Genomic DNA, 11541 nt, shown 5'->3' with positions numbered 1-11541 from the left:
CGAGATCAAGGTCTATCTGTCGCGAAAACACTTGGACATTATCAGACATTATTAAATTAATATTCAGAATAGTGCCAATTACATCCACACTTTATCAGAACCCAATTTCGGGCCCGAAAAAATGAATATTTTTCCGTTTCACCAAATATCAGCACATCGTTTACAATATTTGAAATGTAAAAAAAATGGTTCATATGCAAAACTATCAAGCATTGAACATTTTTGGCAATTAGAGACAAAGTATTTTTTACATTTCAAATATTGTTAAGGATGTACTGATATTCCGTGAAATGGAAAACGATTATCAGGCCCGATTTCGGGCCCGAAATCGGATAGAGTGGATTTAATTGGCGCTTAACTCAGAAAATTCACTCCCTTTTAGTCTCTCAAGTTTAGTACTATTTTTCAAAGATATCGCGCGACGCTCCAGTAAAGTATCGCTTGTCAAGCGACTAAAATTTAGAACAATTTAAGTAAATCTCCTTAATATAGTACCTATCTTCTTTTATAATTTGTTTTGTATTTTTATGTTCGACCTACCATTTCAAAAAGTGGTTTTGCAACGACGACCGCAATGTTTACTAATTCGGGTGAGTTATATAACTTAATATACACCGTGTTTTTTTTATTTCCGTTCATTTCAAGGGTACATCCCTGAGCTAAAATTAGGTAACTTTCTCAAAGACACCGGTATCCTAATTAACTCCATTTCGGAGATAATCAATAATTATTTATTTATGTTATAAGGCCCTTACGAACGTGTACACTTGCCTTAGGGCCTGTTTACATATTGATTAGTGTTTAGTAAGAGTTTATACATTTGTTACTAAACGTAAATACTATCTCGGACGATCGATGTTCGAAATGACATTGATATGTCACAGTTTTCAATTGTTTGGTTGAGTTAAATGTAATGCCCGTGTTACAACAACGCTTTTATGCAACATTTAATTACTGTTTATAAAATATATATATATATATATATATTAACGGAATTAAATAAAAACACGGTGTATAAATGTAGTAATAGCAAAGTAATACTGTATTTAATTATTTACCATGGCTTTTTCTGGGTTTTTTAGGGTTCCGTAGGAAATTAAGAACCCTTATACTTTCGCCATTTGTGTCTGTCTGTCCATCCGAGGCTTTGCTCCGTGATTGTTAGCTGCAATTAGACACGGATATATGAATTAAACATGCCGACGAAGTGGGAAAACAAAAACTACAAAAAATCATTTTTAGGGTACAGAAATCATCTCCACTTTGCGTCACCTACGCATGTTTTTTTTTTTGCTGAGTAGGGATCTTTAATAACCACTTTTAGGATTCCATAGTCAACTAGGAACTCTTATAGTTTCGCCATGTCCGTCTGTCCGTCCGCTTAACAAGTATTTTAAAGACTTTTTCATCACACTTGCTCGAAAAAGATCTTATTTCATGTAGGTGTGCTGAATATAAGGGCAAAGGCCTATTTTGTTCCCGTGGGAGTTATATGGATTGTGAAAAAAAAAGCTATAGCTTTTTTCTTAATTAAGTCACTTATTCATGTTTGTTGTCATTGTTTATGTTTTGAATTATTTAATTTGATTAATTAAACAGCCGTTTAAAATACTTTTACATAGTTTTAAATCGTGGCTGAATGCCGAATAGGTCTGTGCCTTCGATTCCTCACCTTCCAAGAAATTACAAAATGGCAGACGAATGCTTGATATGTCACCGTATTTAAGAATTATTTCGCTTATTTAGTTTTTTCTTCGCAAGTGTGATGAAAAAAATTGTGTGTAACTCCGGGGGTAAGATATTGGGTCTGTAATTCCCTCCAGCCTGCGTCTGTCGGGAATAACAACCCTCGTATCCAAAATTTCACTTAACCCCCCTCGTTGCACAATGTACTATTTTTTTTTAAGGAAAACTAAAACGAACATTATCGGTCCAGCCATTTTTGAATTATTGCAACAAGTTTTCTCTTCGTAGTAAAAAGACGTCAAAGCGCTGCGAAGGTATTCCCTTATACTTATAATATACCTACATGATACTTACTTACTAATAGCCTCCGTTAACCTATTATGACAGAATGGTAACTACGGAACCCTACACTGAGCAAGCCCAGACATGCTCTTGGTCAGTTTTTTACTCAATAATTACCAAAGCGTATGCGATTATCACACTGTGGTCTCCAGATTCTTTCAGGCGTGGCAAAAATGCCGGAACAAATGCTAGGAAGGTATTTGGGAGGCCATCTGCCATACATTGTTATTTCAGTTATTTGTTAAGCGTGCGTCGTTGTTTTATGCGCAGAAATAGTAATAAGGTACCTCATTATAATATTCCGTGGTTTTATGCGATAAACGTAGCGTTGAACGCATGCGATAACGGAATGTAGTAATAGTATTTTATGCAACAGTTGTATAAGAAGATGCTCGTGGCGTATTCCTTTACAATGTTCGCCTACGCCTTCGGCTCCGGCTCACATTGTAACTCACGCCACTCGCCTTTTTTGACCTACTTATACAACGTTGCATACAATACTTTTCCTACGAGTCAACAAAAATAAATCTTAATTTAGGTAAACAAAGCAAAAGTATATAGCTAAGACGCGCGAGCATACCTTGTTACGTGCCCAGCCCGCCCCGGGCCGGTCAGCGACACCTCGTAACTCATGAGGCCCTCTTACTTGCTACTTGCTAAATTAAATTTTTGGACAGTTTTTTCTCAATTTTGGCCACCGTAGCTTACGGAGACTAACAAGCAACGCTAAGCGGTCTTCGTAGTCTATGGGTGTTGCTATATTACGAGTGTCACATGCGTGTTTCTGACTTATGAAGTAATTATTTTTACTATGCAACCAAATGAATATTTTGTAAGTTGGCAGCAATGCACTTAGTTTAAAACTGTATTCATTGTGATTTTGTTAGGTTGGTAGCCATTAATCGCAGTAACGTTATAGCGATTAAAAGCACAAGTGCTGTTATGAGGATTAGACAATATGGACTTTTCTTGAAACCTTTTATGTATGTTCCTATATTCGTGTTAATGAATGCATAAATGACACATAACAGTAGAGGAGTAGGAAAAAATGATAACGCGCTTATCGCCGCATTTACCGCGTAAAACAATTAATATATATCGCGTTTAACACTGCGTCTATCGCAATAAAACAACCACGCGCTTTAAGCTCGGAGTTTGCTGAGGTTTCGTTATTGTGTCATAAATGATTGATAGATAACAAATTGCAAAACTCTGTATACATTGCAGCTGCGGTACACGCCGCGTTAGCGTTGCTGCTGCCGCTGGCCGCACTGTTGCCAGCCTTCGCGGTCGCTGATGGCGTCACCACAGAGCTGTGCAAAGCGCGCTTCTCCGACTTCGACGACAAGCGAATCCGGCGTTATCCCGTGGACGAGGATGCCACTTACTTAAACATGCATCACTGCGGTCTCACCGATGTCGAAATCTTCCTTGACGACTTTGAAAACCTTCCAAATGTAGATGAAATTCATTTATTTGCAAATAACATTGAACACATAAACCTAGCTATATTGCACTCCGTTCCTACATTAACTAAACTGTTTTTACATATTAACAAGATTAGAGAGTTGCCCATCTTTGACCAGCGATCTTGCCCCAAACTGACCGAGCTAATACTTGGTGATAATCTAGTTACCGAACTAAACAACGCTATGACGTTTTCTGCTTGCGTTAAGTTACAAAAGATATACTTATCTCGCAATAAAATCGACTACATTCACCCCGATATATTTGCATCTCTGCCTGAATTGAGAAAATTGTATTTAAGTGGTAATAAAATTAGGTATATAACAAACAAATTATTCGAAAGAAATGTAATGCTTCAAAATCTACAAATAGATAATAATAGATTAACTTTCTTACCAGAGGGTTTCGTGACCAATCTTAAAAAAACAGGGGTGAATCTTAAACATTTCTACTTCTACGATAACCCGTGGCATTGTGCCTGCCTTGTCAAGCTTTTGGTGGAAGTGAACAGAGAAGGTGTGCCGTATTATAAACGTGATCCGTTCTATCCTAAAGCTATTTTAGACACCAAAATTATGCATTATAACGGAACACGACCAGAATGCATGCATAGCCAGCAAAAAAGTTGTGTATGCCCTAATTAACTGACTACCCATCGTGAAATTATCCTAATAATCATGAGAATTTTTAAGACAAAATAACAAAATTTTGAGTAGATAAGTATTTCAAATATTTCACCGATAACAGTACAGCGGTGTCACGCACACGAATTCGAGCCAATCGTGCAGTCTAACGTCGCAACATGATTGGTTGATGAGTTCGTACCAAGTACGCGATTGGTCGCAACTAGTTGCGTTAGACTGCACGATTGGCTCGAATTCGTGAATGACACCACTGAACTAGCACCATTCTTAGTGCTCGCAAGGCCCATCCTTAGATCTATGTCAATGTTTTTGGGTCACTGAGCCAGTGTAAAAAAGTACTAAAAATCAAAACAAATTATTTACCGTAAAACTACCCAACTCTAGTCCAATACTGCAACTATGGTCCACAAGTTCAAAAGGAAATTAAGTATATATACCAATGTTCCTTTTGGTTTACTCCTAGTTTTACCTTCCATTTACAAACATACTTTGCCTTAGAAATATAAAAATATAGTAAAATACACACCTGAACGAGAAAAATTGAGTTTATTTGTGGACCATAGTTGGGAGCTTTGGACTATAGTTGGGTGGTTTTACGGTACAAGTTTTTATTTACTTTCACCTGACCGTTGTCTGTTTGTAATCAAATCTTGCAAGTTAAATTTGACCCACTTCCCGGTTTCCGATGAAGCTGAAAATTTGCATACATATTTAAGTCGGGTGACAATGCAATATTATGGTACCATCGAGATGATCTGATGATGGAGACAGGAGGTGGCCATAGGAACTCTGTGATAAAACAGCGTAACCTAATTGTGTTTGGGATTTTTAGAATTGTCTCGATGAGTATTAGTTACTTGTGGAAAGAAAAGTACAGTCAGCGATAAAAGCTTGTACCAAAATGAAATTTTTGCCAAAAAGCTATTTTTATGGTGTTGTTTTCGGCCAGGAGTTTTTGAAAAATTGTAGCGCTTTTTTAGATCACAATTTGGTTGCCAAAAATTTAAATAGCAATCTTGAGGCCCATCTCTAGACACTTTTTTCCTGAAAAGAAAATACAAGTACCTTAAAATGGGGTGAGTAGGGACAGAACTGAAACTGACATTCAAACCTCGATAAAACTTTATTTATTATATATTTATTTCGAGTAACATGACTATACAATTTGTAGAATACACTATAAAACTTAAAACCTAAATCTAAAAATAAATAATACTAAACTTAAAATAAAATACTAAAAAATATCCCCCTGCGGCATGGTGCCGTAGATACTGGCAGCATTTCCTCGCTGTATTGCAAGACTAATTCTTTGAGCGAGGAAGCTGCCAGCTCTGCGGTCGCCGGTGACCTCTGCTAACCTTTTTGAAAGGTCCTTAAAGAGCTTAAGGGCACTTGGACCCCACGGGCCAAGGGTCTCGACGCCAAAAGGTATGAAATTGTATTCGGCATTTTACATGTGGCAAACTGATTTTTATACATAATAAATGTTCTGGTCGTTTGAATTTTAGTTTTCTTTTATGTTTTTGTGTGATTCCATTTCATAACTTTAAAGATAAATACGAAATAGTAGGAAATCTCAGCTCACCCCGTAATAGGGGTTAGGAGGGATTTCCTACTAAGGTGAGTTTTGAATTTTTTTGGATCGACACTTTGGGATCATGAACATTAATAACTCGATTTGTTTTTAGAATATATAATTTACGTACCAGTATATCCTGTATAGTGCAAGTCGGACTCGCGCACCGAGGGTTCCGTACTTTTTAGTATTTGTTGTTACTAGCGGCAACAAAAATACATTATCTGTGAAAATTTCAACTGTCTAACTATCACGTTTCATGCGATACAGCCTGGTGACAAACGGACAGACAGATGGACAGCGCAGTTTTAGTAATAGGGTCTCGTATTACCCTTTGTCTACGGAACCCTAAAAAGTAAAGCGCGAGTAAAGCTCTATTTTTGGTATGTTATTTGGAGTCCCAGGAGACATGTGAATCCATATTATATATGTGAATATAAATAATCTTTACTTAATTTAGTCGTTAACTAACTAACTAACTAACTATTGTGGCGCAGTGATCCAAAGAGGGTCTTGGCCTCCAAAACGAGAGAATGCCACCTGTCCCGATCCTGTGCCACTTCCTGCCAGTTGTCGGCTTTGAGTTGGCACAGATCCGCCTGTACACTGTCGCTCCAGCGGTATCTGGGCCGACCCACTGGACGGCGACCAGTCGGTTGTCCCAAATAAGCTCTCTTAACACCTCGATCCTCACCCATCCTCAGTAAATGGCCGAACCAGCGAAGTCTGTGGCATTTCGTTTCGCCGATGATATTGGGTTCGGCCACTAACTCCTCGATTTCGGCATTCTTACGGATCCTCCAGGTGCCGTCATCTCTTTTGATAGGTCCCAGGATCTTCCGTAACACCTTTCTTTCCGCTACCAGGAGCTGACTCTCTTCTTTCAGTGTTAGTGTCCAAGCTTCGCAGCCATACATAAGGATTGGTCTTATTATAGTTTTATATACCCGTAACTTAGTATTTCTGCTGAGAAGCTTGGACGCCAACACCTTATGGAGGGCTGCGCTGCATCGCAGGGCGTTTTGGATGCGTATATTGATCTCCTCCTCTCTGGTGTTTGTGTCGGTAATCGTGCATCCGAGGTACCGAAATTTGTCAACTCCACGATAAACGGTGCCTCCAACATGAAGACTGTCACGCTTGACGCGTGTGTTTTTGTACCGTTTCATGTGGAGGTATTCGGTTTTCGACTGGTTGATCCTGAGACCTATCATAGAAGCCTCTCGTTCCAGGACACTAGCTGCTTTCGCCACTTGTTCACGGCTTTCCCCTAATAAAGCTAGGTCGTCGGCGTACCCTACCACCTTGTGCTTGCCGTTCAACTCAACTCCTATGTCCAATTCTAGTACTTTTCGGACAACATGTTCAAGAGCTAGGTTGAAGAGCACAGGTGATAGAGCATCCCCTTGCTTTAGACCGGTAGTCACCGTGAATTCCTCTGACAACTCGCCGCCAACTTTAACTCGCATCCTGCTTTCCCTCGTTGCTGTGGTGATTATGGCTACTAGTTTTTTGGGGATGTTGAAATTTGCAAGAATGGAGTACAAGGTGCCCCTGTCTATACTGTCATAGGCCTTTGTGAAGTCCACAAACAGCGAATGGATGCTTTGTGCGTACTCCCACTTCTTCTGCATTAGCTGTTTGAGCAAGAAAATCTGGTCCATCGTCCAACGTGTTGCTAAAGAGGATAGAGCCATATGCGGAAAAAATCCTCGGAGACTACCAATGTGGCTTCCGGAGAAATCGCAGCACGATGGACCAGATTTTCTTGCTCAAACAGCTAATGCAGAATTTAGTCGTTATCTTTTATCTATTTTTCAATTTGTTCACTCTATATTATTTTAAGTATTTTTCCTTCTTGTCTGTTACCTTTCGTGATTTTTCTCACTCGATGGTCTCATCGGAAGATCAGCGCTGGAAGCCACCAGCAACATGCTGAGATGAGGCCATTTCGTGGCACTTTATACTTCCTTTGTTTTTGTTATATCATGTAATTTAATGTGTCTTGTTTGTGTCTACGAATAAAAAATTATTCTATTCCATATTTGCAAGTAAAAAAAGTTGAGAGCCCTGTGCAATTTCACTCGCCACTCGCTAAGATCAAGAGCAGACGTATAGCTCCACTTCATTTTATTATTCAAGTTGCAATTATATTCAAAACAAGCTTATCTGTATCTTAATTACGGTACTTAAGGCTCAAAATTGTTCGCGAGCCTGATTGTGTTGTGACGTTTTAAAGTGCTGCAAGTTTCTTATCTCTGTACTGTGTGTCTTCCCAAATAAGTGAAATTAAATCTTATTATCCGTGCAATAAGTGCGTTTGTCCTCTGGACTCGAGTCTGGTTCGACGGCTAACTGAGGAATTCGACTTATATTATTTCTACCGACTCCAAATTGAAGACATGGCGGATTCCCTTAATACTCTAGGTGGTTCATTACCAGCTGGGGGTTCGCAGCCAGATCTCACAAAGTTAAGCACCAGCGAGGACGATGCCACAAACATAACCACAAGAAAGAGAAAACAGCCAGAACTCGGCACTGATACGAGTATTATGCATTACTTAGCGGACTTTCGGAAGGACATTATGGCTTATCTCGCCTCCTCTAGCGCAGCCCAGGACGTGAAATTACAAAACATGCATCACGCCTTAACATCGGATATTAAAAGTCAAATATCTAGTGTTATGTCTAAAGCCGACCAAATAATTATTGAACAAACAGCCATTAAAACGGAACTATCGGATCTTAACGACAGGGTCACTTTTATTGAAAAGAAAAATGACGCTTTGTCGGGCCTCCCAAAAAGCCTCAGCGAGGCTAATAACGTTATTAAAAACCTGGTTGCTGAAAATGACAGGATGAAACAATATTCGCTACTCAACAACATTGAGATTTCCGGGGTTCCGTTCCACAAAGGAGAAAACCTATTTACTATCTTAAGCAACATATCTTCACGCGTTGGCTACACACTTTCTGATGCTGACGTTGACTCAGTGCATAGGGTGCGGCGCTTTCAAACCGACAAGGGTCAGGAAAACACTCGGCCAGCTGCTATTATAGTCCGGTTCACCCAGCGTAGGCGCAAGGACGCTCTGCTGGCGGCCGTCCGAGCCCGCCGCGGGCTGACAACCGCCGACATCGATTTGCCGGGACCTGCGACCCCCCTGTTCCTGGGCGACCATCTTACACCGGCTAATAAACTGCTGCTCAAGCGTGCGAGGCAGATCAAAATTGAACTTAATTATTCTTTTTTGTGGACGAGAGACTGCAAGATTTTTATGCGCAAAAACGAAACTAGTAAAATAATTCATATTCACGATGATGCTGTCCTTACAAAACTCAAGTGACTATATACTTTACAATTATTTTGGCCGGGTCATATATACTTGTTAGTTAGAGTTAATTGTTTTATCGACGTTTTTTTTATAGCGCGCAACGATTATGTTTACGATTGTAACTTGATAGTATTAAAAACGCCTAAATGTGTATTATTAATAAGAATAACTGTTTACCTCATACGTAGCACTACAATGTATCGAATTGTGTTGTTGTTAATAGACTCCTTTAAAGCGACAATATTCCAACACGCTTTTTTTTTCTTTTTAATTGCGTATTATCGTGTTAGCTAAAACTATTATAGGTTATTACCAAAATGTAAGAGGCTTACGAACAAAATCTCTTGAATTTTTCTCGCGAGTATCATTAGCGAATTTTGATATTATATGCATAACAGAAACTTGGCTTTCCCCTAACTTCTATAATGGTGAATATTTTGACAATAGATATAACGTTTTTCGTTGCGATCGGTCAAAAGCTGATAGCGGGGCGACGCGGGGAGGGGGTGTGGCGATAGCGGTTCTTTCTGATTACAAACCGATCAGCCGCGACTGGCCCGTGCCCCCGCGTTCTTATTGTGACTGCGTGTGGGTATCCGTGCCACTTGAACCTGGTACAGGTCTATTAACGCCCGGTAATCAATGTAATCAACGGTTCTTAAATATCGCCTGTATATATATACCTCCTGGCGCGAGTCATAAAGATGCTTTCAAGTCATTTGTCGACATTTGTGGTCAAATCGTAATCGAACGCCCAAATGATCTATTTCTGATCACTGGTGATTTTAATATACCTGAAGCACATTGGATACCTCATGCATCCACGCCCGGAATGCAATTATTATCGAATGGTAGCTATTTAACACATTTAATGCAAGAGTTTATATCATTTACATCTCTGAATCAATTTAGTTGTTTTTCTAATAGCAATAATCGAATTTTAGATTTAATATTTTGTAATTGCGATTGCAGTGTAGAAGTAGCTGAACAACCACTTGTATATGAAGATTCTCATCATAAATCGCTAACGTTTAAATTACAATTTAAATATACACCTAGTCTTAAGCTATCGCCTAATTTTGTTTACAACTTTCACGCCGCTGACTATAAAAATATTAATGTAGAACTATCAAAAATAGACTGGCATATTTTCTTTAAAGGTATGCTTATGGAGGACTGTACCACGAAGTTTTACAACTTATTACGTAGCTTAATTAATAAATACGTACCGCGACGCGTTTTACGTTCATCAACCTCTGTACCACCCTGGCATAGTCGATGCCTTCGTAAAGTGCTGAACGAAAAGCGCAAGTACCACAAATTATGGAAACTGTATGGAAATCCTCTCGACTATAATAGCTTCAAAGTTTTACGTAAACGAGCAGAAAAAATTGAAAAGGTGTGCTACAAGAACTACATATCTTTTTCGGAACAGAAAATTAAAACATATCCTAATTTTTTTCTGGACCTATATAAAATCTATATTTAAAAAAGATAAGCTCCCACAGTTAATGCACTATAAAGGGTCTGTCGCCTCCGATGTACAAAGCATTTGTGATTTATTTAATAATCATTTTCATTCAGTTTTTGAAAACCCCACATCAAATGTTTTTAACATGTCTAGTTTAGATCCACCCTGCAATCCTCCGATTGATTTAAACTCCATTGAAATTAACCGCAATATAGTCTTAAAGTACTTAAACACAATAAATGTCAACAAGGGCGCTGGTCCAGATGGGATACACCCCCTTTTAATTAAAAATTGTTCTTCGTCACTAGCTGAACCTATCACATTATTATTTTCCAAATCCATAGATGAGGCCTGTGTTCCCAAAATTTGGAAACAGGCATGGGTGACTCCAATACCGAAAGGCCCCGTTTCTTCTGACATTGAAAAATATCGTCCAATATCTAAATTATGCCAATTTAGCAAAATCCTCGAAAAGATCGTCACTCATCAGCTTTTTAATGCTGCTCGTCTACATATAAGCCACCATCAACATGGTTTTTTATAAGGGACGTTCCGTAGATAGTAACTTACTTACTTTCACAAATGAAATTTTAAATGCCATGGACGAAGGGTTTAGTGTAGACGCCGTCTATACCGATTTTGCCAAGGCTTTTGATAAGATTTGCCATAGCACACTCTTACACAAGCTTTGGCGTCTCGGTATACACGGTAATCTTTTTAGATGGATAAAATCTTATGTTGAAAATAGGTGCCAGGCTGTAGTTCTTTCTGGGTTTACATCTCAAATCAAGTATATAACTTCTGGAGTACCTCAAGGATCTCATCTGGGCCCATTGCTATTTACCTTATTTATCAATGATATTTCGGAATATGTAAAGCATTCAAACATATTACTCTATGCAGACGACACCAAGTTATTCAGAATTATTAAAGATCGAGAAGATTGTAAATTATTACAGGAAGATTTAGTCAATGTAGAGAGATATTGTAAAGAAAATAAGCTTCTTCTTAATTATGATA

General features: G+C 38.7%; 2 protein-coding genes across 2 annotated transcripts; both read left to right on the top strand.

The window, feature by feature from the left end:
- The first annotated feature begins 322 nt into the window (after positions 1-322).
- Positions 323-5383, top strand: LOC133532579 (leucine-rich repeat-containing protein 4B-like). Its single transcript, XM_061871326.1, has 2 exons — positions 323-590; positions 3256-5383. Exons 1-2 carry the CDS (start codon positions 575-577, stop codon positions 4137-4139), a joined length of 900 nt encoding a protein of 299 aa, XP_061727310.1. The 5' UTR covers positions 323-574; the 3' UTR covers positions 4140-5383.
- Positions 5384-8117: 2734 nt separating this feature from the next.
- Positions 8118-9062, top strand: LOC133532841 (uncharacterized). Its single transcript, XM_061871695.1, has one exon. The coding sequence runs from the start codon at positions 8118-8120 to the stop codon at positions 9060-9062; it is 945 nt and encodes a 314-aa protein (XP_061727679.1).
- Positions 9063-11541: the final 2479 nt, after the last annotated feature.

This window comes from Cydia pomonella, chromosome 27 (genome assembly GCF_033807575.1).
Source record: "Cydia pomonella isolate Wapato2018A chromosome 27, ilCydPomo1, whole genome shotgun sequence".
Lineage (NCBI taxonomy): Eukaryota > Metazoa > Arthropoda > Insecta > Lepidoptera > Tortricidae > Cydia > Cydia pomonella.
Note: the sequence above shows the minus strand (reverse complement) of the source record. Positions and strands in the feature narration are given on the sequence as shown.